Genomic DNA, 27910 nt, shown 5'->3' on the forward strand with positions numbered 1-27910 from the left:
ATGCGGTTTTTCCAAATCCGCTGCGGAAAAATCCGCAGCAAAATCTGCAAAGTGTGAACATGCCCTTATAGGGTTTTTTCGGCATTTATCCTTGTCAGATCGATGGGGGGCCGACACTGCAACCCCCAACGATCAACAATTATTAGCTACAGGAGCGGCGGATGTAAACACGGAGCGGGGCAGAACAGCACAGCATTGTACACTGTGCACGTGTAGTGTGAGTTGCTGAGAACTGCAGATCAGCTCCTTTTCTCTTGAATACAAGATGATCTGCAGTTCTGATTACATTTGGCCACTGCTGGGCAAGGACGGACATATCACTGGTGCAGACAGGGGCTCAAGAGGTAAAGGGCATCTTTTCACCTCCAAAGCAAGAGGAATTGTGCATTATTAAGAGCTTTTGGACTGCAAAGGGCCCATATAATGTTCTTATTTAACATTTTCCAAACAAGTATAAACACAATAAACCATCTAGGCTACAGCAAGTTATTATTACATATCTTGCAATATTTGCTACTCATTAAGGCATGTCATCAATAAAGAAGGGGGGAAAAAAAGAACAAAGTGTGTATGTGTCTTCCTGCTATACCAGTACCGTTTCTTCTAGGCAATTACGGTAAGTAACCTAGTAAAATATGAGAATGACAAAACTTGAGTTTAACTCAAAACTTGCAACTATAAAAAAATGTTCAGTCCAACTTTGCTGCCAGGATTACCCCATATTGATATTTCATCATATCATGATATACAGAACTACGTACACATAAGCAAATGTATTTATCTTCATAATGGGTAGCTGCCTATCTCATACACCCACCTAATTTAGACATTTTCCACCATCTATACCTTTATCCACGAGTAGAGATTGTAAGATATAATGAGTTCCAAAAGTCACCAACTCTACAAAATTTTAATGGACATCTCCTATTTTTTTCTTATAGGATTACTGAATTAACTAATGTAATCCATGATTGTAACGTAGGTCATGAGTTACCCATCCAGCTCTTTGCCAGTAACTTCCTGGCTAGGAACAGAGTGTTTCTTAAAAAAAGAAAAAAAAAAAAAGAAAAAAAAAAATTATAATTATATATAAATAAATAATGGTCCTAAATATCTTCGTCCAATTCCCTGAACAAACAAAATAGTGGATCACATGGAATCGGAATAGATATTAATGAGGATAATAGAGTAGTCGCTTTGCGACAAGCCCAAATCATATGTACATAAGTCTGCATTTGGGGTACGACACCGCAGACATTCCGGAGTAGGAGACCGCCCCAGTCGGGATAACTGGAGAGGGGTAAGGGATCACTGATGAATAATATAGAGTTGAATCATTTTGTTATTGGCGGAGGGGGAAATAAAAGTAGGAGTCTCCCATCCCTCATCTTGAACACTAGGAATCAAGAGTCTCCATTTATCTCTCACCATCAGTGGATTTAGATTGAAGCCTGTTGACAGTAAAATATGTATATAAATTGGATATAAGACCTTGCGTACCTTGAGACTTAAGAATACCTATTAGGGGAAATGTTGATATTGATCGGTTCGTATTCAGATTTGGCCCATGGGACTGAAGCGTCATCCTGAGCTGAAGATGCCTAAAGAACTGGGACCTCAGAAACAGGAATTTAAGTTGTATTTGCTCAAATGACATTATATTCACTTCGTAAATATCCTTGAACAAGCAGACATTATCAGCGTTCCAGAAATGGGCTGGTGGATGTTGCATTAATGTCAAGAAATATGGATTTCCCCATATCGCCATTTCAGCAATGAGCAGGGTCGTATTTGGCGTTCATGCTGCCCTAGGCACTCTAAGTCGTGACGCCCCCTACTGATATGACAGACAAAAAAGTGCCCATACCCTTTAGATAGAAAACACCAGACTACTGTTGCCCAAACTTGCTGGCATCGCCGGGTTCGGAGGACAGTCTAAAGCGCCTGCAGACAAGTGTATGAGAAATCTCTGGAGTTTCAGCTAGAAAACTCAAACTATTTTTTTCTAATTTTCAACTGATTTTGTCTGTTTTTTTTATGTCCGTGTGTGGTCCGTTTTTATACAGCTACATCCATGATCACATACAGTGTCCTGGGTTTTTAATAGAAATCTATCTTTAAACACTGAATGCCACGTGGATGTTCCGTGCGGGATCAGATTTTTTTTTCTCGCACCAATAGACTTCAATGTGCGAGTCTCATCTGAGGCTTGGTAGAAAATACTACATGCTGCGATTATGATCTCATGGACAGTCACAGCGAAAAAAAAAAATGTTCATCTGAACAGGCCTATTGCGTAACAATGGTCAGTGCGCTGTTTGTCAGTGATCTGATCAAAAACCAGACAGCACACGGACGATTTATACGCCCCATAAGGCTCCATTCACACATCCATTGTGAGTATTAAAATCCAAGAGTCCTGTGGAGTTCTGATCAATCAAGCTATTTTTTACCGATCCCTGTAAATAATCTGATCGCTGTCACCCGTCCTCGGGTGCGCCGTGACAAATACGGCCCTGGCTATGACATGAGTAAAGCCAACTCCATTCTTGGTCTGTCTCCACACTGAACGTTCAAGTTTCAGTAAAACTAACAGTTTATGAGCAGTAGATTAAGGCTTTGTTCACACGATCCTTTTTTCTGTGCGGATTTTTCAGGTCCTGATTTGTGAAAACCGCAGTGCAAAACCTGCGGTGGTTTTCACTGCGGTTTTCAGTCCTTTTTCTACTGCGGATTCCACTGCGGGTTTCCAGCTGCTTTTTCCTATTGGTGCTGGTGGAAAACAGCAGCGGAATCCGCAGAAAGAATTGACATGGTACTTCTTTTTTTCCGCAGAAAATCAGCGCGGATTTTCATGCTGAAAAAAGGAACGTCGGAACAGCGGATTTCGTTTTCCATAGGGTAACATTGTACTGTACCCTGCATGGAAAACGTCTGCGGATCCGCAGCGAAAACCGCATCGTGTGAACATAGCCTTATAAAATTCAAAAAAACCTAGTAAACAGTCAGCACCAGCCGCCCGTGCCCAATGATTCTCTGAGTTTGGTAACAGAGTCAGGCATCCAGCTACTGAGTGCCTGAAGTTGACCCGCCAGATAATACACAAAAAAAATCCATCCCCATATTTTATGATCTCTGGAGAGTGGTTAATTTAAGTTTGGGGCTGGTACCACCCCATATAAAAGTGGACATTAATGAAATAAGACCTGTAAAGAAAGAATAACCCCCTTTTAAAGGTTTGAATGACTAATATGCCTTATAACCGGTCTACAGAAGTCATAGATGAGTTTTATGATTCATCTAGGACAGGCGATTGTATCTACTGGAATAGTTGTATTACTATTATATAATGAGGTCGGGGGTCTCATTGCACAACACGTAGGGTGCTATTCTGAGCCGGAGCGGTACAGACATGCCCCTAGGTCGCTCACACCTTTGTAATACTTCCCTCTCCTTAGGAATACAGAGATTACAGCCGGAGGAATGACCCGGGTCACTTGGCCTGCTTTCTATAGTTACATTGTGGCTCTGCTGATGTAATAGTGAGCTCCAGTGATTCATACCATGTAGATAAAGGGATTTACAACGCTGTATGAAAATCCCTGTCAGTTCAGCTGTTCAACGGATCAGATTTATAGAAATCCATAGAGAACCAGTTCAACAACTTCTGCTGGAAATCCCGGCGCCTCCATAACACATAGTATTAGCATAGACTGGATGGTGAGACACAGGGATAATACCTCGTCTCCGCATGGGCCACACTTCAGATACATCATAGCATTTACAGGGCTACCATTTCCTTATAACGTTGGTTTAGAAACTCCAATTCCAAATACCCTATTAGTGAATTTTGAGTTATCAGAGAGGGGTCCTCTGTTAAGAGACCCTCAACTTTTGAGCAGAGAGCGGATACAAAGAGTCTCTCGCTTTTCTTTCTTTTTTTTGTAATCCTAAATCAGGAGGGGACAATGAGAGGAAAAGTATAATAGAAACACGTCACCACTTCTGCATTTTTCACCCACTCCTGGTTTTGGCTACAAATACTGATGTAAAATACTGACCAAATACTGAACATGTGAACGTGCCCAAACAATTAGGGTTTGTCCAAAGTAGAGGATCTCTTAAGAGATGCTGTAGATTTTTAGCAGCCAGTTTGATATCTTTGGGGTGTATTCACATATTGGGTCCAAATTATGACATTCTATATCAGTCTGTGTGCTTCACTTTTCACAGCAATTACAAAAGTCATGGCCCAAAAAAGGGTCAATATACCGGTAACTGAAGTTGCCATAACTTCCTGAAACTCCAATATAAAATACAAAAAAAATAGGCATCAAAGCAAACCTGATGTCACTGATCACCGGGCTCCAGGGATTTGTCTAGCCCCGTTCTTACAATATATACGACACCTTGAGAGTACAAAACCTCCTAATCCACTCCCAATAGGACTGCAAATTGCGATGTTCTGTTACACACTATATGACCCCAAGAACTAACCTCAGGCCCCATCACTTCTACCAGACTGCTTTATGGATGGATTGTAATCACTGCCTTCTAGGAATGAGTATTTAGTCCACCACAGTGCAGGTCTCCATACCAGTGAATGGGGCTTACTATCTAAGGTTAGTAGATACAGGGGAAAATCCACAGCGTTTTACAGTAGCAGCAATGTGGGTGAGATTTTCCTAAAAGTGGGCAGCACGGTGGCTCAGTGGTTAGCACTGCAGCCTTGCAGCGCTGGGGTCCTGTCTTCAAATCTATAAGGACAACATCTGCAATGAGTTTGTGTGTTCTCCACATGTTTGCGTGGATTTCCGCCAATCACATAGACACACTGATAGGCCGGTTTCACACGTCAGTGGCTCCGGTACGTGAGGTGACAGTTTCCTCCCGTACCGGAGACACTGACACACGTAGACCCATAAAAATCAATGCATCTGTTCAGATGTCATTGATTTTGTGCGGACCGTGTGCGGACCGTGTCTCCGTGTGCCAAACACGGAGACATGTCAGTGTTCGTGGGAGCGCACGGATTACACGGACCCAATAGAGTCAATGGGTCCGTGTAAAACACGCACCTCACACGGACATTCTCCGTCTGGGGTCCGTGTGGCGTGCCGGAGACAGCGCTACAGTAAGCGCTGTCCCCCCCCACATGGTGCTGAAGCCGCCATTCATATGTTCCCTGTAGCAGCGTTTGCTACAGAGAAAATATGAATGATAGTGTTTAAAATAAAGATCCATGTGTCCGCCGCCCCCCCACCCCCTGTGCGCCCCCCCCGCTGGTCAGAAAATACTTATCCGGGTCCCCCGTCGGCTGTCGCTCCTTCCTGGTCTGGCCGCGCCTCCTACTGTATGCGGCCGATTACACTCATGAATATGTGGCTCCACCTCCAATAGGGGCGGAGCCGCCTATTCATGAGTGTAAATGAGCGGCCCCACGTGACCGCATACAGTAAGCCGCGGCCAGACCAGGAAGGAGCGACTGCCGACGGGGGATCCGGGTGAGTATTTTCTGACCAGCGGGGGGGGCGCACAGGGGGTGGGGGGGCGGCGGACACATGGATCTTTATTTTAAACACTATTCTTCATATTTTCCCTGCAGCAAACGTTGCTGCAGGGATGATATGAATCGCAGCTTCAGCACCATGCAGAGTGGGTACCACACGCTCCGTGTGGTACCCACTCGCCATACGGGCGGCACACGTGTGCCGCAGGTATGGCCTCCGTGAGTTCCCAGGCACACGGACACGGATAACTCCGGTACCGATTTATTCCGGTACCGGAATTATCTGGACGTGTGGGACAGCCCATAGGGAACTTATGTAATGAGGTCTGTAAGGGCTGTCCCACACGTCCAGATAATTCCGGTACCGGAATAAATCGGTACCGGAGTTATCCGTGTCCGTGTGCCTGGGAACTCACGGAGGCCATACGAGCGGGACACGTGTGCCGCCCGTATGGCGAGTGGGTACCACACGGAGCGTGTGGTACCCACTCTGCATGGTGCTGAAGCTGCGATTCATATCCTCTCTGCAGTAACGTTTGCTGCAGAGAAAATATGAAGAATAGTGTTAAAAATAAAGATTTAGGTGTCCGCCGCCCCCCCACCCCCTGTGCGCCCCCCCCGCTGGTCAGAAAATACTCACCCGGATCCCCCGTCGGCAGTCGCTCCTTCCTGGTCTGGCCGCGGCTTACTGTATGCGGTCACGTGGGGCCGCTCATTTACACTCATGAATAGGCGGCTCCGCCCCTATTGGAGGTGGAGCCACATATTCATGAGTGTAATCGGCCGCATACAGTAGAGAAGCCGCGGCCAGACCAGGAAGGAGCGACTGCCGACGGGGGATCCGGGTGAGTATTTGCTGACCAGCGGGGGGGGCGCACAGGGGGTGGGAGGGCGGCGGACACATGGATCTTTATTTTAAACACTATCATTCATATTTTCTCTGTAGCAAACGGTGCTACAGGGAAGATATGAATGGCGGCTTCAGCACCATGTGGGGGGGACAGCGCTTACTGTAGCGCTGTCTCCGGCACGCCACACGGACCCCAGACGGAGAATGTCCGTGTGAGGTCCGTGTTTTACACGGACCCATTGACTCTATTGGGTCCGTGTAATCCGTGCGCTCCCACGAACACTGACATGTCTCCGTGTTTGGCACACGGAGACACGGTCCGCACACGGTCCGCACAAAATCAATGACATCTGAACAGATGCATTGATTTTTATGGGTCTACGTGTGTCAGTGTCTCCGGTACGGGAGGAAACTGTCACCTCACGTACCGGAGCCACTGACGTGTGAAACCGGCCTAAAACGATGTGGAATTAATGGCACTATATGGGTAGTTTCACGTCAATGTTTTTCTCTCATCCGAGAAAATGGCTCCAATTATGCTAATCACACTCTGATCAGAGTTAGATCACAGTGGAATCCAATTTTCTTGGAGGTGGAGAGAAAAAAGAAAAACATTCCTCCACCTTCTCTTTAATATATCAGTATGTGAAAACAGACTGCACTCAGATGTCATCCAAGTGCGGTCTGATTTTTTTCCACGGACCCAGAGAGTTAAATGGGCGAGTGCCATCCAATTCTCGGAGTCAAATTGTGCATGCTGTGATTCGTTCCGATGGAAAAATAAAATTGGACACTTGCACAGCCTCATAGAATAACACATGGGGACAAGTACCATCCATCAAAACGACAGATAACACTTGCCGGAATTACGCAGTTGTCAGCATGAGCCTACAAGTGAGTAAAATAAAAAAAAATAATGATAAGTCACAGGATGTGCAAAAATACTGCAAAATCCAAAAGAAAACTGACATGTGACGTGGATTTTCATCAATTGTGGTTCATCTACCTGTAACATTTGTAGACTTTGCTGCAGTTAATGAAACAAATGTGCTGTAAAATCCTCAGAATTGAGAGTCCTCAGTGGTTGATACCTTTTAATGGCTAAAGGTACCGTCACACTAAACGATATCGCTAGCAATCCGTGACGTTGCAGCGTCCTGGCTAGCGATATCGTTGTGTTTGACACGCAGCAGCGATCAGGATCCTGCTGTGATATCGCTGGTCGTTGATTAAAGTTCAGAACTTTATTTGGTCGTCAGATCGCCGTGTATTGTTGTGTTTGACAGCAAAAGCAACAATACCAGCGATGTTTTACAATGGTAACCAGGGTAAATATCGGGTTACTAAGCGCAGTGCCGCGCTTAGTAACCCGATGTTTACCCTGGTTACCAGTGTAAAATGTAAAAAAACAAACACTACATACTCACCCTCTGATGTCTGTCACACGTCCCTCGCCGTCCGCTTCCTGCACTGACTGAGCGCTGGCCGTAAGTGAAAGCAGAGCACAGCGGTGACGTCACCGCTCTGCTGTTAGGGCCGGCGCTTAGTCAGTGCAGGAAGCGGACGCCGGGGGACGCGAAGGTGAGTATGTAGTGTTTGTTTTTTTCACATTTTACACTGGTAACCAGGGTAAACATCGGGTTACTAAGTGCGGCCCTGCGCTTAGCAACCCGATGTTTACCCTGGTTACCCGGGGACCTCGGCATCGTTGGTCGCTGGAGAGCGGTCTGTGTGACAGCTCTCCAGCGACCAAACAGCGACGCTGCAGCGATCGGCATCGTTGTCTGTATCGCTGCAGCGTCGCTTAGTGTGACGGTACCTTAAGGGCTCATTTCCACTTGCGAGAAACACGTCCGTGTCTCGCATGTGGAAACCAAGCTGTGGCGCCGACACTCCAGAGCGGAGCGTGCGGCCGCATAGGAACACATGGAGCTGCACGCTCCGCTCCAAAGTGCCGGCGCCACAGCTTGGTTTCCACATGCGAGACACGGATGTGTTTCTCGCAAGTGGAAATGAGCCCTAACTGAAAAGATGGTACCAAATTGCAAGCTTTCGAGACCACACAGGTCTCTTCATCAGGCATAGACTAATACAAATTCTGAAGAATCACATATTTATGCACAACATAGCACAGAAAATTAAAAAAAAAAAAAAAAAACATGGATAAGACAGGTGACATGAAGCAGAATTACCATGGGTGATAAACAGTTATGTCCATAAATATTGGACCAGTTCTTAGATAAGGAATGTTTTATTGTCCTCTGATTGGGGTCTGGGTCTGTTGTGATGACCCCCTCAGTCTGAGGGGCAAGTTCCTTAGTTGATGAAGAGACCTGTGTAGTCTCGAAAGCTTGCAATTTGTTACCATCTTTTCAGTTAGCCATTAAAAGGTATCAGCCACTGAGGACTCTCAATTCTAAATATTTTTCTATCTACTGGCTAACACGGTACCAAGATATATATCTTTCCTGTAAAATCCTCAACAGATAACGTGTCGCTTTCTAGACAAATAAAGTCAGGGGCGTAAAAGGTCCTAGATTATAATCCGCAAACCTAAGGGTACTGTCACAGTGCCATTTTGATCGCTACGACGGCACGATCCGTGACGTCGCAGCGTCGTATGATTATCGCTCCAGCGTCGTAGACTGCGGTCACACGTTGCAATCACGGCGCTGGAGCGATGCCAAAGTCCCCGGGTAACCAGGGTAAACATCGGGTTACTAAGCGCAGGGCCGCGCTTAGTAACCCGATGTTTACCCTGGTTACCAGCGTAAACGTAAAAAAACCAAACAGTACATACTCACATTCCGGTGTCTGTCCCCCGGCGTCTCAGCTTCTCTGCACTGTGTAAGCACAGCGGCCGGAAAGCAGAGCGGTGACGTCAGACGTCACCGCTGTGCTCGGTTTCTGGCTGGCCGGCGCTCACAGTGCAGAGAAGCTGAGACGCCGGAGGACAGACACCGGAATTTGAGTATGTACTGTTTGTTTTTTTTTACTTTTACGCTGGTAACCACGGTAAACATCGGGTTACTAAGCGCGGCCCTGCGCTTAGTTACCCGATGTTTACCCTGGTTACAAGCGAACACATCGCTGGATCGCTGTCACACACAACGATCCAGGGATGACAGCGGGTGATCAAGCGACGAAAGAAAGTTCCAAACGATCTGCTACGACGTACGATTCTCAGCAGGGTCCCTGATCGCTGCTGCGTGTCAGACACTGCGATATCGTAACGATATCGCTAGAACGTCACGAATCGTACCGTCGTAGCGATCAAAATTGCACTGTGTGACAGTACCCTAAGACACATAACATACTGAAGGCATAAAATCCCCAGAATTACAGTAGTGTGTCCGGCACCTGTTTGTAGATCCCCCCGTAACAATGTTGACGACCCACACGACTCCCAACCAGACGGAGGACGTATTAAGATTCAATCAGACATTGATTTATGTGAAATCTGCGATGATCGGAGCCGAGGTAATTCCAACAGCTCTAGACTTCTTGCAATGTGGACCTCTATGGTGACCGAACATTGCGGTTTCAATGGCAAATTACGTATTTCTGATCAGCTAATACAACCAAGAAGACCAGCAAAGGTTCTGCAGTGACAGTGGCACTACAACTCCCAGCATCATATTAAGCCCGAGTGCTCTGCAGAGCTACAACTTCCACCTTCTATGTTTCAAACTTTCTTATCAATCCTATAAAAATCACAACAATGATTCCCTATAAACCGCAAAGACCAGATAGTGACCATGTAATGTAGTGAGAACAATGTGAGAATTAAGCAAGTGGGTCCCACCAGACATAGGGAGACATGAAAAGGTCCTGCCGGTGCTGGGCACGGAGCTGACAGTCGGGGGTCCTCCTACTTCCCTGTGCCCCCATATAAGATCCAGTGGATTAGAGCGTCTTACCAGTTTCATTGTGCTGTTGTTCTGCTCCCATCGCCAAAGCATCACACTCCTCTCCCTGTCCTCAAAAGCACCTGCCGCCGAGAGGCTGGGGGTCTGGACATAGCTGCACCGGGTACCGGTCATTGTGCAAGACCGCCACTCTCATCTTCTGGCAAAGGGTCGGAGAGCAGCCATTGGCGATCAGATCCTGGAGCCAAAAAACTTCCTTTATAACTCCAGGAATACAAATACTGCAGCTCCTGAAGGAAGCTCGGAGGTAACAGCAGCTGGGACAGGGGGGAGTACTGCACCCTCCCCTCCCCCGGCCATTCCTGGCTCAATAGGCCGCTCATCATTACAATTAACTCCTACAGGGATAAGTACATATTGGCTGCTCCTACAAGACCATCCGTTGTTTTGGAAGAAGTCGATGAAACCTTGTAATAAGAAGCCAATACGGAGCGCAGGGATCTATAATGGGAGACTAATAAGACATAGAAGCCTTGATCCTATAACCATAGAGGGCGACCGGCCCCATCCCAGATATTAACATGACACTTATTTCTCCGGGGGAGGGTGGGGAGACATAGGATGGTGGGGTTCTGCTTGAGCCCACAGACATCAGATCCATCTATGGCCAGTGACAATTAATGTACGGTCATCTTCCAGCCCCGCAATGTGAATAAATCATAAGTCACTGCGGGGCTGGGAATCACAGGCAGGGCGGCCACGCAGGCGCAGTCAGCTGGGCTGCATATGAGGAAAGACGGCCAGCGCTCACTGCGCCTGCACCAGGCAGGGGATAACAGCGCAGGCGCCGGCTACTTTTGAAAACAGCGGTGAGGAGGCGGCGCCCGGAGCCAAGAAGAGGTGAGTGACAGCTGTGTGCTGTCTGAAGCAGGGGGAAACGCCGGCCTGCTTGACTGAGAAGCAGGTATTTCAGACAAATTATAAAACTGATTATTTCTCTAGTTACAGCACCCAGAACTAAAAGAGCCACCTTGTCAGAATGCAGCATTACTGCTGCACAAGGCTCTTTTAGTTTGAAACGCTTGGGGGGGTGACAGGTTCCCTTTAAGGAGGTCCCAGGCGGTAGATATTGTCATCATGTTTCCTTTTGCGATTGTGCCTTCCTATAGAGATGAAACATGGCATGGATAGTATCATCCATTAGACGTTATTAAGTTGAAGGTGTTTTGCCAGCCTTACGGTAATGTGAGTGAATCCTTTGCTACAAAGACAAAAATAAATCTCCCATAAATATCGGATGGGTGCAAACTTCAATATTAATCACTGATCACTGGCTCTAAAAGGTCTGGGAGCCATGCTTTGATCAGAGGAAGCCCCTGTACTTCTCTGCCTCTGAATAAACAAATCCCAGCTTTGGTGTCTGCCTCCCAGAGGAAATTTCCTGTTTAAGTAGTCAGTGCAGGAGGCCCCTACTTCAATGGAGGTTGAGTTGTCAGCTCTTCCTCACTTCTTCAGTTATAATTGGTTTCTCACTTCCCCAGTTCCAATTAATCTCATATGTTCAATGCGAGGGTAATAAGTCCCCTCTCTGGAGAGGTCTGTACGGATTTTAATTTTTCTATAAGACAAGCACATTTGCCACATGTTTTGTTCTTTCTTGTAAAACGCACTTGTTTACTGCAATTTTTAACAAGATTTTTGCCACAGAAAAGCAATAAACACACATCCTATTGCGACACTCCATAGTAGGGGCTACTCACAATGAGGGTTTTTGTTAGGTGGATTTTACTCCAAAACCGACATAAAAACTGCTTCAAATACTTTTTAATGTAGATTTTGGAGCAGATCTCTGTGTAAGCAAAATTAAAAACCATCGAAAACAATTTGTTTCTACAAAATGGCACCAAAAATCATGTTTTTTTAGAGGCAGCGTTTAGAAAAAATACAGAGTGAACTTCTAGCATTCTCTTGTTCCAATCTGATATTTTTTTTTGTCTCATCTTATCAAGCCAAGTTCACATAAGTATTTATTTACTTTACTAACTTATATAGCGCCAATAATTCCACAGAACTTTACAGACATTATCATCACTGTCCCCATTGGGGCTCACAATCTAGATTCCCTACCAGTATGTCATTGGAGTGTGGGAAGAAACCGGAGGAAACCCACGCAAACACGGGGAGAACATACAAACTCCTTGCAGATATTGTCCTTGGTGGGATTTGACCCCAGGACCCCAGCGTTGCAAGGCTGCAGTGCTAACCACTGAAAAACAGCCCTGACATAATGAATCTGACCACACAATGAACATGGATTCCCACTTATGCTCTGTAGGTGGTAGCTTGTCACTTCTCAGGCATGCCATGATGGGTTAACAGGTGGTCGGGGAGGACTGATAGGTCTGTGATGACACACTGCAGAATAACATTAGGAAGTTCTGGCACCGAGGCCTGTGGGTAAAGAGGAGCAGCTATTTGAAGTCAGGCAAGTTAGTGCTGGTGCAGTTCAGGGGTCACTGGTACAATCTGCAGATCATGGAGGGGGTGCAGTCAGTGGGAGGCTGGTGTATGGGATGAGGAGGGCTGGGGAGACAGACACAATACCCTGCTGACAAGCTCATGAATGAAAGAATACACTTCCCCAGATGCCTGGCACTCAGGATGGAAACTCACTGTTACTTCTCCTCCATTTATTCTACTTTCATTTACTCCTTAAATGAACAGGAACTGTAAAGCAGTGCTGCGGGCCGGGAAATGGACCCTGAGAGAACGGGGACATATCAGATGTGATACTCACCACAGTCAGGGTGCCAGCTTCTGCAGCACCAGACCTTCAGCCAACAACCCCATTAATGATGATCTATAGTGCCCACCACAACCTACAGCACCCCCAAATAGTGTCTGAAAAAATGTCTGCGCCTTACTGATCAGCAATATTAAAGAGGACCTGTCTCCAGGTCATCAATGCCCAGTTTTTACTCTGCTTTTATTCCCGCTACTCTCCTGGGTATTCTGCTTTCTTCTTTTTGTAAATCTGCCATACGGTTCCATAGATATGGGCCTTTTTAGGTAGTGCCAATTTTTCTGGTCTTTTAGACAAGAGTGAGTGGCTCACATGATAATAAATGTAGACCAGCCTTAAGACACGCCCCTGAGGATCCTGGGAGCCACACTACTTCTTAAAAGGCCATAAAAATCACTACTAAATATGCTAAAAATGCTCGTAACTCTGGAATTGTATGGCGGATTTAAAAAAAGAAGAAAGCGGAATACTCAGGGGAGCAGTGGGAATAATAAAAAAGAACAAAAACTGCCCTCTTTTGACCTAGGAACTTGATGTTTTAAGTCTGACCCAAATGCAACAACCTCATAAGTTCGGGTCAGAAGCCCTGCGGCTGATTCAGACACCATGGTTTGTATTCAGCATGTGAAACTGGCCTTAGGATCAAGAGCCAAACAACACTGCCCCAACACAGCCACTTCACCTCCGTCAGAAGTTCTTGTAGTAGAATATTTGGGTATGGGGGGAAATCTTTAAGTCTATGGTAAGAAAAGTAAAGTAAGGTGTATTTACTGTAAAATAAAAAGTTCTGCAACTTCCTAATATGATTTAGGTTTCCATTTCTCACCATTTAAGATCTCTGTGGATGGAAACATTCATCTTTACATCTTGAGAATTGAGATCCGTCCTGATCCCATCCAACAGGTGCACATCTTGCAGATAGATTTGGTATCAATTGCAGATAATAAGGGCAAATTTTCTTCCAATTTCCTCCCACTCATTGTCAGCAAGTAGAGTACATAAATGAGTGTGCTAAATAAAAAAAACAAATAAATAAACAGAAACAAAGTAAATGTTAAAGTTGAAAAACTTTTAATTCTATATTCATTAGGGTCTTATCTGAAACAATGCCTCCTCCGCCTCAGACAGTGCTGTGGAGGAAATGAGCTGCCCCTGACCTCAATGATGGCCCAAATCTGCATCTCATTTGGCCGCTGAGTATTGTCATTTAAATGCTAACAACCCTTTCTGACACCTCCGACAAAGAACAGGCTGAGGTCACCACTTCCTCACCCCCTACCAGACTTTCAAGACATTCTTAAGCCTTTTCTTGTCCTGTTGCCCTTGGAGAATTATTTAGGTTGTTCCCTCGCTCAGTGGGTGCAGTGGGTATATAACCCTCTCTGCAGTCAATGTATTGATAAAAACACTCTATATACTCTGCTCACAAAATAAAACCATGGCTATATGGAAAAACACACAAGCAGGGTTGTCACCAGGGTAGTATAATGTATCCAATATAAAGTGCAGGGTCACATCCAAATTTATGACATTACTGATCTGATCCTTCTGTAATTTCTACTTTCACAAGCAGCCACTATGGTGTCATCTGATGTAAAACTGAAAACCACTGTATACAAACTACCTGTACACTAAGTGTAGAAAAGTATGTGCCCCATCCAGGAGATTTTCTCACCTCCCATTCCCCATAGACATTAATATGGAGTCGCCCCTCTGCAGATATAACGGCTCCCGCTCTTCTGGGAAGGATTTCTATAGGATTTTGGAGGGGTCTGTGGGACTTTTTGCCCCTTCATCCAGAGGAGCGTTTGGGGGGTTAGACCCTGATGTTGGGGAGAGGCCGGGATCATAATCTCCAGTCTAGTTGTTGGATGGTTCAGGGCCGGACTCTGTGCGGTCGCTCCTGTTTTTCCACCAAACCCCCCCATGTCTGTGTAGACCTGGTGCACTGAGCACAGTAATGGGGAACAGAAGAGGGTCTTCCCCAAACTGTTCCCACAAAGCTGACGCTATAATTGTCCACAATGTCTTGTGCTGAAGAATAAGATTTACGTTCACCGGAACTAAGAGGCCGAGCTCTGAGAACAGCCCGAAGCATTATCCCCCTCCACCATCTGTACAGGGGGCACAATGCAGTCAGGGGATAACGTTCTCCTGGATTCACCAAACCCAGCCTCCTCCATCAGACACAGATAGAGAAGTGCGATCTTCTATCACTGCACAGAACACGTTTCCTCCAGAGTCCAGCGGTGGCGGCTTTACACCACTCCATCCGATGCTCTGCATTGTGCTTGGTAATGTGAGGCTGAATGAAGCTGCTCTCCAGTGTTTGTGCTGATGTTAATACCAGAGGAGGTCTGGACTCTACAGTTATGGGGTCAGCAGATCAGTGGTGACTTTTTTGCCCTCTGCTCTGTAGCGTTATGGGGTCTCCACTTCGTGGCTGAGATCTTGTGGTTCCTTCAACTTCGCAATAACATGAATATACAGGTATCAGTATAACATCTACCGATATGTCCAATGGTAGATAAAAGATTCCCCTAATCTGGGTGAGTACAAGGCACTAATTATCTTGATCTTCTGGATCTACAAGCAGAATGCAATAAGTAACAGTCAAGACTGACACACGGACAGTGCGGTAGGCGCGGGGAAGTATGGGGAAGGTTACTAAGTTTGAAAGTCTAGATTTCTATGTCATTCAACCTCCATGGAAGTAGATGACATCCCGAATCTGATGGTTTCCATTAGGCCACATTCACACGTTCAGTATGTGGTCAGTATTTTACATCAGTATTTGTAAGCCAAAACCAGGAGTGGAACAATCAGAGGAAAAGTATAACAGAAACATATGCACCACTTCTGCATTTATCACCCACTCCTGGTTTTGGCTTATAAATACTGATGTAAAATACTGACCAAATACTGAATGTGTGAACGTGGCCATACTGGTAGTTTTTTATTTGTGTGCATGCTTTTCTCTCTCTAGATGTCTTACATTATGTCCTGTGGCATTTTCTACTATACTGTTCAGGAGTCACAGGGGTAAGGTTGGCCCTTATGATAGGCCGTAAGCTGCAGGCTGGTGTTTCCTGACAACCAGACAGGTCACGACTGCAAGGCCCCATTACCAGTGTCACCCCGCTGTAATGTGCGTGAATGTGTTTGTGCTCAGATGAACTGGGATAATGGACAATATGTTGTAAGAAGCCAAACGGCTGACAATGAATTAATAATCAGCAGTTGGCGACGCAGGGCGGCCATCTGCCTGAGCGAGCCAATTAGACCATAAAGAAACTGCAGGGTCTGATCTGGAGCGAGCATGGCCGGCGTGAAACAGTGGACCGTACACATCGCTCCCTACAACACGAGGATTATGGATGATTTGTGCACGGACCATGGTCCAGCAATAAAAAACAGTTACGGGGCCTTTATCATGGACACAAAACGCCAAGATTATTATGCACTTTGCTGGAGGACTCATTAAGTCGTTATCAGTCCAGTGCACCAGTGGATTCTGTAAATTCAGCTGCTGGTGGATTTAAGGGATGCCCTTTATTTTATGAGTTTGCCTGGCTCCCTGGGGTCGGATGCCCCCTCTTGTGTGCTCAGGGCTGAGTCATAGGATTGTCCCAGCTTATCTCTCTGGGATCCCAAATGACATCAGCAGCCACCAGCTATTCTCCTCTATTGAAAGAGCTGCCATTATTTGCTTATCTCGCTCCTCCCTTGGTCCAGGCACAGATAAAGCTGGGACTGGGCTGCTGATATTCTTGAAGGATCCTGCTCTTCTTCCTTTGTGTCTTGCACAGCAGGAGCCTCTGAGAAGACATTATCAGCTTCCAGTGGAGCCTGGAAAAGTTGAATCAGGACACACAATGGACACTGTCCAGAAATTGCTGATAAAGCCAATGGAGCAGAGTCGTTCATGGGCCGAATGGTAAAAATTGAAGGCGGCCATACACATTGGATAGAAGTGGGCTGATGGTAACATAGTAACATAGTTATTAAGGTTGAAGGAAGACTTTAAGTCCATCTAGTTCAACCCATATGGATGGTGGGTGACCCTTCTGCCTTTGAAGTCCATATTGGCCATTAGAGTCATTCCTCATAGTCATAAATGTCAAATGACACTGAAAAAAGACCAATCTAATATCGTTCGTGGACTACCAACCTCCATGACTTATTTTCAGACTTTGGCCGTCTTTCATGGGTTGGTTGAAACAATTGTCTGATGTCAAATTTCACCCAACGCTAAAATAATCGGTTTTGATCAGTAACAGACTAATGTATATGGCCACCTTTACAAAGGGAGTGTTTGACCAACAGTAGAGATGGCCAAAAAGATTTGCAGGACCTTTGTCCTTATCCGAGCCAGTACTCCGTGGTGACAAAGACGTCAGCATTGGAGTATCGGCAGGACCCTGGTCTGGTTGCCGCTCTGTACCAACGTAGACGCCGTACCAGGGTCCTACAACTCAACTCTAGCCAATGGCAATTCCTCTCAACCGTCCAAACATATTTACGATGGGCTCAGCCAAAGTGAGAGGGCAGAAAGTTGCTTCCAGACTTCTAGTTGCTTATCTTCCATGAAAACAAAGACTAGGGCATGTTGATATCCGACATGCCAGATTTTACTTTCTTTCCCAATGACTGGCTAAGTGGTCGGCCGATCCAGTCAAAATCAACAGGTTTGGCCAAAGTTCAGTTAATGTGGAAACTGGAGGTGATCACCGACTCATCTACAGCCACGTGACCCAGCCATGGACCTTCAATACGGTCATTGGAGAATTGAAAAAAAGGGTCTCTTCATTCCAGAAACAGTGCCATGTTTGTCCATGGGTTAAGCCTGGTCCTGCAGCTTCGCCCTTGGTTAAGGCCAAGAGGGATGTATTTTCTAAACGCAGACTGGACGACCATCTGAAGTATATGGGGTCCTCCTGACTCATCTCTGACAGACCAACTCACGGGAAAAAAGGATGTTACTTTCAAAGTGGCTTTCTCCCCTCTCACAAATTTGCCCAATATGACAGCATGTAAATTATCCGGTCCCACTGTATGGTCCTACATGGTGCACCTTGAAATCAGAAGCAAAATGACAGAAACCTACGGATGGGAAAGCAACAATGGTGGACATATCCATGATGTCCTCCTAATGTAAGGTGCCGATGCTGACTATAAGATTACATAAAGTCATTGCACCGACAGACAATGCTCAAAATATCCACTTGTTAACAGAATGTTCACATGGTGCATTTTCTGGCATGGAAAAAAAGCTGCGTTTTACAGCACCAGCTAAGTTAATGAGGTTTCTGACACATTCTGAACATGATGCTTTTTTTTTCCTTGCAGCTTTAAAGCGTCTTAAGTATTTATACCCATTTTAATAAATGGGGAAAGAAACGCAAGTTTAAAAAAGCATCAAAAATAGATGCAAAAAAATGCCGCAAAAATGGGTGTATTTACATAGTATCTGGTGCAAATACTAACCATGTGCATGTACCCAGAGGGTTAACAGGAAGGGTCTATTTTCTGGTAAATCAGTAAGTACAGCAGATAAAGTCCCTGGGAAGTGAGATTAGACCTCACACCATCACATTAGGTTTCAATACTTGCAGACAAGATTCATTATGCGATTCATTAGGCACATTCACCACCAACGCCTGGAAGGAAGGGACGCTATACTCACAGCCCTGAATCTGCTCCCATTGTACCCACCAAACACATTACAATCCCCTTCATTCTACAATTATATTACATTCCATACATAGAATACTACAACCCCCAACATGGCCTGACTACTGAATACATCCACAACATGCATATTCCATCCACAGAACATTCTAACCCTCAACATGCTCTTATCATTGGATACACACATAATAAAGTTTGTTTATACTCTATACATAGAGTACTACAACCCCTATCATGCTCTAACCACTGAATATGCACATTATACAATTCTTACATAGTCTATACATAGAGAACTACAACCCCTATCAGGCTCTAACCACTAAACATGCACATTATACAATTTTTATAAAGTCTACACATAGAGAACTACAACCCCTATTAAGAACTATCCACTTGATACAGACATAATAAAGTTCTCTGATACTTCTTACATACACTACTACAACCCCTATCATACTGTAACCACTGGATACGCACATAAAAGGGTTATTTTATATGCTATCCATACAGTACTATAACCCCTAACATGGCCTGTCTACTGAATATAACCATAACATGTAATTAATATACTCTATAAACAAAACACTACTACCCCTAACATACTCATAATCATGTTATAGTTATACTCCATTCACAGAACACCACAACTCCCAACATGACCCGACCACAGGACATGACCATACTACAATTCTATTATACTTTATATATAAAGCGCTACAACTCCCAACATGACCAAGCTACTGACTGTATTGTCTGTATATAGAACACTACAGCTCCTATCGTGCTCCAATCACCCGGCACATCCATAATACAATGTTATTTTACTCTATACGTAGGACACTACAACTCCCAGCATGATCCGAGCACTGGAATAGACTACAATACAATACTATTTCATGCTACAAATACAACACTACAACCCCCAACATACCCAGACCTGGTACCCATTGATTTCTACAACTTGACTGGAAAGTGATGAATAACTGGGATTTTCTCACGATAGAGTCTCCTCACGCATCAATCAGACATGTCAGATTGGTGGGGGGGCCGGGATTGACAGATCCCATGGTGGGAAAACCATTGAGAAGGGAAAAAATAACCTCGCCCCACTGAGCAGAGCCAATAACCCCCATCCTTCAGGATTTCAAAATCTCCTGGGTTATTTTTATGCTCTCCCCTAAATCCTGACCTGCCCTGACCCTCATGTAAGAGAATACAAAAAAACAAGCTGCCAAAAATAACAGGAAAGCTGAGCGCACCCCGAGACGTCCGCAGCTCATGATTCTCCCAACACTTGGCAGAGGTACGGGAAAGGTGTCAACATGTCACCCCATAAGAGGGTGCCATCTGTCTTGTTTATTTTGGAGTACGGGCGCTGGCTTATTGGGGCGCGGGGATGTAACAGTTGCCAGGAAACGTCAAGCAACCTGATGAGTTCTAACGCGTTTCCAGCCGGTGAGATGTCTCCATGGTAACATTATCAGCATGGTGTTCTCTCGTTATGTGTGTAAGCGGGTAACGTGCCCAGACAGCCCTCCTGAAATCTCTCCAACGCCTGTAACAGGAGTGCACAGGGAGGTCACAGATATCAGAAACCTCCGGTAAAACGATCCACAAATACTGTCCGGAAACGCGGACTCTTCTGTAGGAAACATCGGAATGTTCACACCTTCCCTACAACTTATAGAATCTGTACTTAGGAAAAGTGTGACCCCTGTCATATAACGCCAACCCACCCTCTTACAATCATGACATCTGCATGGCCTCCTACACTGTGTGACTGTTGCTACGACATTGTATTGTGATGGAATCTTCTATAGCAACCATATCATTTGGGAAATTAATTAGACAATCTTATTGGTTGCTGTGGGCAACAACTAACTTTTCATTAGTGGCGAGCATCACCCATGAAGAGACCCAATTCATTTCCATTTAGACATTGCCCATGGAGGGAACTGGTCCTTCTTAGCGAGATCCAGCTGCAATGCAGCCTAACTTTTGCATTGGCCCATTTTCCTTTTGGTAAATATAAAAAAAAATTAAAAATAGATATACATATTTGCCTAAAAATACAAAGAAAATGTGCCATCTTTAACTGAATGCCCTTTACAATTCAACTTCAACTTGCTTAACTGTTCACAATGACAGTAATTTTGACCAGGGGTGCCCAATCTTTTACATGTCACTGTACATGTGGCTGGCCTAAACGGTGCCACTAGTTGTGCATGAATCAGTCTCAGTTTGCATAAGACCATAGTGTGAAAATGATCAGGGGTTGATTTCTTTTGCATTTTTCCTGCAAAAGTGAATGAAGCCAGAGTAGTTGTGTTTTCAATTCAAGCTACATCTAGTTCTGGACTCCAAAATGAAGCTCGACTTCTGTCCCCCTCCTGGACCAGTCACTGACCATTCCGCCATCTATCCTTCCAGTAAATGTAATGTAAAGGCAGCCCACCACCACCGTCTAATGAAATCCATGTGTTTCCCTTCTGGAATCTTTCGCCCTCGCTCCTTGTTTATTTTCTCGACAAACATACAGGAGTTGGATTTGTGTTTTTTAGACGCGCAGATCTGGGTCGTTTCCCGTGGTTTTGGCAGCGACTTCTGAATGAGGCCCGACTCTTCTTAGTTTAAAAAAGTGGTTAACATTTTAAAGGAAACTCGGTGCAAAAGAGATGAAGACTGTACAAACATCTTATAGGGTTTCAGCTGGCAAAATATCTGGAACGGTCTCCAAAGTAAACGCTCCTCGGTAACGACTTCTCTGAACTTCAAGTAAACAGAAATTCGGGGGGGAAGTCCGTCCTTTCAAGAACTGTAAATGGATAATTGCTGAGACCAACGGATTCTGTCAGGGAGTGGCGAGAAGTCACAGAAACCATGAACACGCTATTGAGAAGACTGAAGACATAGACCCAATAATCAGCTAGGTCTAATACAACCTACAGAGGTGATTGTATGCTGGGACGGTTTAATTTAGGTTTTAGACTAATTTGCCTGCAGGCAGCACCACCATCCATGGTGTAATAAACTGGTTGAATGCATCATATTCTAAATGTCAAACATAAATCATATTGGATAAATATTTATATTAATATACACATTGTAGTAATAATGATATTAGACATAATAAAAATAATTAAACAAACAAAAATAATATATATACTGTAATGATAAAAATGAATAAATATTTGTACACATAAATTCTAATCACATAGAGCAGTGTAATCGTGAACCTACAACTCCTATCATGCGCTGGCAGCCAGTCGCAAACATAGGAGTTATAGTCACAACATTCATGAGAGCCGCAGTTTAGAAGTCCCTACCTGAAACGATCTCTCTGCAGATATATGTGGCAGCCACCTTTCTTGTCACCCAGATTTCTCACAATTTGAAGTTTAGGACTTCTAACAGTTTGACATTTAAAAAATAAATAAATAAAATCAATCCTTTCTCCCTACCTTCCCTTCCTTATTTCTTTCTTTCCTTCCTCTTTAAGTTTAGAAAAGAGTTTTAACTTGAGACAAGTTTTAGAACCCAAAATGGATAATTCTCACCAATAACCACCAGATGGCACCAATAACCACAAAAAAAAGGAGTTCTGCAGCTGCATTCATTTTGTACTCTGGAAAGTCATGTATGTAGTGACCACAGCTGCAGATATCAGGGATCACAGAATATGACAACGGCTATTACACAGCTCTTGTGCAAAATGCTAAAATACTCTGCGGCCAAACAAAACCGGTCTTATTTTCAGCGGCGGGATATACGAATTACACTGTGGGCATGTGTGATATACGGCCAACAGGATCAAAGGCTGGTTTATTGACCGAGATGTGGTTATATAGCGATGGAGGACATAATACACATTACTCACTCCTGTAGACACAGGTCGGGGTGTATTCGTTACAGTTCCATGGATTGTATTATGCAAGAAGCACAGAAATTCTGGCACCAATTGCATTAACATTATTAATACATCTCCCCCTACTTTGACAATGGATAAAGATAAAATAGGATCAGACATGTAGAATCCAACATGCCCGATCTCGTTTCTACCTATTTGCAGCTCTGCAGTCTTTCAGGCAGCGTAGGCGTTATAATATGGGGTACAGGTACTTTCTAGGGTACCGTAAGCATATGGCGAATGGGCAGCTCATAGTGGATCCACATAATTTCTGTGGGTAGCATACATTTTGCATAGGCAGGAAACCAGCCCAGACACTGAGAAAAATGATCTTATACCAGAGAAAGGGCAAACCCTGGTTCTCCTTCCCCCTATAATAAGGGGCGAGGTGCCAATCAGTACTTACGCCCTTTTTCTCTATGCCAGTTTTACACACAACCATATAATTAGCATTACCATGGTCGAGGAGTAAGTGCACGCTTCTGACTTCTGCCAGCGTGACTTTTACTGGATTAATTAAATTCTTCTGGTCTGGCTGGTGGCAGCGCAGGCTGAATGTCGGCCTCGTACACACACAGTCTATGATTTTATTAAAGGGCGAACCAGCACAATAGCCCTCAGCCCAGCCGATGGGACCCATGTGCTGCTTTATAATCTCCTGACACCGGCACAGAGAGGTCATTAAAGGCGAGCAGTGCATGAATGAAGATGGGGGGCGATGCCAACTCCAATAACTTCTCCATGTTCATAAATAAATGTATCACCCGCTGGGAAGCCACAGAACGCAGCAAGATGGATCAAGGAAGAAAGGAAAATTGCTTTCCTTGGCCGGGCATTACTGCTGCACGATTGTCTCAGGCATGGGTGAAGCCTTATACTAGAGAATAACATGGCCGGTGTACATTAGCTTATAAGGGAGCTATATATATATATATATATATATATATATATATATATTTTATACCACATGCGTATGAGGCAGCAGCTGTGGGGCCAATGAAGGAAGGGACCCCAGATCAGGACGCCTCATGAATTCTCACATTACCAAATAAGAAAAGGGATTTGTAGGGTCAATCGTAAAAAACTGTCCTCTGAGGGGGGTGACGCAATACATAAGAAGGGGCCCCATTTTGTTCTTGCCTCTGTATGGACTATGTACAGATTTCAGCTATGAAGTCTGCAGAAGACCGGAGTATAATACAGGATGTAACTCAGGATCAGTAATGTAATGTATGTACACAGTGACTGCACCAGCAGAATAGTGAGTGCAGCTCTGGGGTATAATACAGGATGTAACTCAAGATCAGTAACGTAATGTATGTATACAGTGACTGCACCAGCAGAATAGTGAGTGCAGCTCTGGGGTATAATACAGGATGTAACTCAGGATCAGTAATGTAATGTATGTACACAGTGACTGCACCAGCAGAATAGTGAGTGCAGCTCTGAAGTATAATACAGGATGTAACTCAGGATCAGTAATGTAATGTATGTACACAGTGACTGCACCAGCAGAATAGTGAGTGCAGCTCTGGAGTATAATACAGGATGTAACTCAGGATCAGTAATGTAATGTATGTACACAGTGACTGCACCAGCAGAATAGTGAGTGCAGCTCTGGGGTATAATACAGGATGTAACTCAGGATCAGTAATGTAATGTAATGTATGTATACAGTGACTGCACCAGCAGAATAGTGAGTGCAGCTCTGGGGTATAATACAGGATGTAACTCAGGATCAGTAATGTAATGTATGTACACAGTGACTGCACCAGCAGAATAGTGAGTGCAGCTCTGGAGTATAATACAGGATGTAACTCAGGATCAGTAATGTAATGTAATGTATGTACACAGTGACTGCACCAGCAGAATAGTGAGTGCAGCTCTGGGGTATAATACAGGAGGTAACTCAGGATCAGTAATGTAATGTATCTACACAGTGACTGCACCAGCAGAATAGTGAGTGCAGCTCTGGGGTATAATACAGGATGTAACTCAGGATCAGTAATGTATGTACACAGTGACTGCACCAGCAGAATAGTGAGTGTAGCTCTGGGGTATAATACAGGATGTAACTCAGGATCAGTAATGTAATGTATGTACACAGTGACTGCACCAGCAGAATAGTGAGTGCAGCTCTGGAGTATAATGCAGGATGTAACTCAGGATCAGTAATGTAATGTATGTACACAGTGACTGCACCAGCAGAATAGTGAGTGCAGCTCTGGAGTATAATGCAGTATGTAACTCAGGATCAGTAATGTAATGTATGTACACAGTGACTGCACCAGCAGAATAGTGAGTGCAGCTCTGGAGTATAATGCAGTATGTAACTCAGGATCAGTAATGTAATGTATGTACACAGTGACTGCACCAGCAGAATAGTGAGTACAGTTCCGGAGTGTAATACAGGATGTAACTCAGGATCAGTAATGTAATGTATGCACAGTGTCTGTACCAGCAGAATAGTGAGTGCAGCTCTGGGGTATAATACAGGATGTAACTCAGGATCAGTAATGTAATGTATGTATGTACACAGTGACTGCACCAGCAGAATAGTGAATGCAGCTCTGGAGTATAATACAGGATGTAACTCAGGATCAGTAATGTAATGTATGTACACAGTGACTGCACCAGCAGAATAGTGAGTGCAGTTCCGGAGTGTAATATAGGAGGTAACTCAGGATCAGTAATGTAATGTATGCACAGTGTCTGTACCAGCAGAATAGTGAGTGCAGCTCTGGGGTATAATACAGGATGTAACTCAGGATCAGTAATGTAATGTATGTATGTACACAGTGACTGCACCAGCAGAATAGTGAATGCAGCTCTGGAGTATAATACAGGGTGTCTTCATGGAATTTGTATTTTCTTTCTGGGTTTCTTACAGGTTTTCTGGTATAGTGTAAGTGCAGTATTAGAGTAGATTGGTGGCCTCATATGTTGTGGTTTGTATCTCACGTTACGCACATAGTAATGGTTTACACCGCCATGATACACATGACACGTCTGCAGTAAGGCTACTTTCACACTAGCGTTAACTGCATTCCGTCACAATGCGTCGTTTTGCCGAAAAAACGCATCCTGCAAAAGTGTTTGCAGGATGCGTTTTTTCACCATTGTTTAACATGAAGCGACGCATTGTGACGGATTGCCACCCGTCGCACCCGTCGTGCGACGGATGCGTCGTGCAGTGGCGGACCGTCGGGAGCAAAAAACGCTACATGTAACGTTTTTTGCTCACGACGGTCCGTTTTTTCCGACCGCGCATGCGCGGCCGGAACTCCGCCCCCACCTCCCTACACTTCCCCGCACCTCACAATGGGGCAGCAGATGCGCTGGAAAAATGCATCCGCTGCCCCCGTTGTGCGGCGGAGACAACGCTAGCGTCGGGAACGTCGGCCCGACGCTAGTGTGAAAGTAGCCTTACTCAGCACAGCCAATATATTTGTGACAGTCCGTGCCGCACAACCAACCATCCAAGCAGGAAGTCTAAACCGTAGCGAACATCTGCAAAGACTTCTGAGAAACCCACAAACTAATCAGCAATTAATGAAGAAAGATTGTATCTCTATTGGTTTTCTGCTTATGTAAGTAGCTGATGTATCACAGATGCATATGGCTACAACACAGCGGGGTTCCTGAGGTGAGGCTGATTCACAGCGGCGCTCTGCTATCCTATAGATCTGATCGGGTCATCCTTGCTCTGAACCATCGTTTTTAGAGAGGAAGCTCTGCAGCCTAGTGCAGATTGATATGCCACTCAGGGTCCAAGTAAACCTGTTTGATAATGCCTACAGATACAATAATTGCAAATATTAAGAATTTTAATCAAGAAGTTGCAGGATAAAAAAATCTCTGCAGAGAAATTGCTCTCTGCCAAATGCTAAGGCCGAGTTTCCATGTATCAAACGCTGCAGTTTTTTTTCCAGCTGTAATTATTTGTGCAGAAAATCAACCAAAGTGGATGTGAATTCATGGAACCTCAAGCACACTGTGTATTCAGACGCTGTTGAACTCTGCATTTTTGGTTCGTTGTTTCCCCTATAGGTTTCTATGGGGAACCTGAACAAAAAAAGCATGTAAAAATCCCAATTGTTTTTGTTTACACACAGAATCCCATTTTTGCACATAAAAACTGCATAAAAATGGGGAAAAATGCAGCAGAAAAGAAACAATCAGAGCAGATTGTTATTGCGGAATTTGGTGCAGAAAAATGAACCAAAGCACGTGGGAGCATGAACTAGTCTGTAGACCATCGCACGAATACAAGTTATGTCTGACTTTTCCTGACAATTTAGCCTGGAACCCAGCGTGAATCCCATTGACGGTGCGCTCCGTATTCCAGGAGTGTAAGTAGAGATGACGTCTGTCAGGATGGAAGCTCCACGCGTGACCTGAATAAACCTGACTTCTGTGAAGAAGACTCCGTTCTGAGTATTATGGGGGTGGAAAGACATTGCTGACGCTGAGAGTGAACTGCTGAGCCCCAACAACTATAGGACACGGACGGCCGCTACGGAGTGGCCACTAATGATGGATAGCACACGTCCGATTTGCTCAGGAGGCCACTTCACCAATATGGGTAAAGCTTCGTGACAACCATTATGGGAGCTATAATGGTGAACTGGATACATTGGTCACTTATCTTACCCAATAATTAAGAAATAGTCAAATCTATTCACTGGGGACTTTTTTAACTAACCGAATTTGCATCAAAACTTCTCATTTCTAGTTATGGAATTTTTTTTAACCTCCGATGGAGTGCAGCTTCTTATCTACTGAGGCTCCTGCTGGTAAAGATATCCCCAGGGCTTTAACTTTCCCATTATTTCATACCACAGCATCAAAGGAGCCGCAGCTCAGAAAACTTTCTTGGAAAAGTTAGGTAATTTGCATCTCAAGGAGCGGCAAGAAGTCTGATTAGAGTCACAAGTGTTCATCCGGATGTCACTAACGTGTCACTTTGCTGCATGTTCGGGCTGAAGTCTGTATTTCACCCGTGAAGAGCAATTCAGCTCCAGAGAAGAACGGCAGCAGCACAGAAATCTAATGTGACAGCAGGAAAGATCCGAGGAGCCATCTTTACCAACATGTCCTCATCCTCCTTCATTCATTCCTTATGGACTACATATCTTATACATGTCTCCCATTTCATTACTTTGATCGTTTTGTTGCTTGTCCGCTCTCGCTCAGTCCTATATTTCTGAGCCACTGGTACATTGATCTGATGGGATAGAGAAGACTGCAGCCAATCAGCAGTTGTTGATTGGCTGCAGCG

The 27910-nt window shown here is 44.7% G+C and overlaps 1 protein-coding gene across 8 annotated transcripts in view; it reads right to left on the bottom strand.

Moving 5' to 3' along the window:
* NAV2 (neuron navigator 2) overlaps positions 1-27910 on the bottom strand; it is a 547719-nt gene that overhangs the window by 176916 nt on the left and 342893 nt on the right. Inside the window, exon 1 of one of the 8 annotated variants that reach the window (XM_077287187.1) lies at positions 10280-10426. The exons of the other annotated variants lie outside the window; for them this stretch is intronic. Within the exon in view, the coding sequence (XP_077143302.1) occupies positions 10280-10402 (123 nt within the window). The 5' untranslated portion in view covers positions 10403-10426. Of the gene's footprint in view, positions 1-10279; positions 10427-27910 lie in introns of those variants that run through there. 8 annotated transcript variants of the gene reach the window in all.

This window comes from Ranitomeya variabilis, chromosome 2 (genome assembly GCF_051348905.1).
Source record: "Ranitomeya variabilis isolate aRanVar5 chromosome 2, aRanVar5.hap1, whole genome shotgun sequence".
NCBI lineage: Eukaryota > Metazoa > Chordata > Amphibia > Anura > Dendrobatidae > Ranitomeya > Ranitomeya variabilis.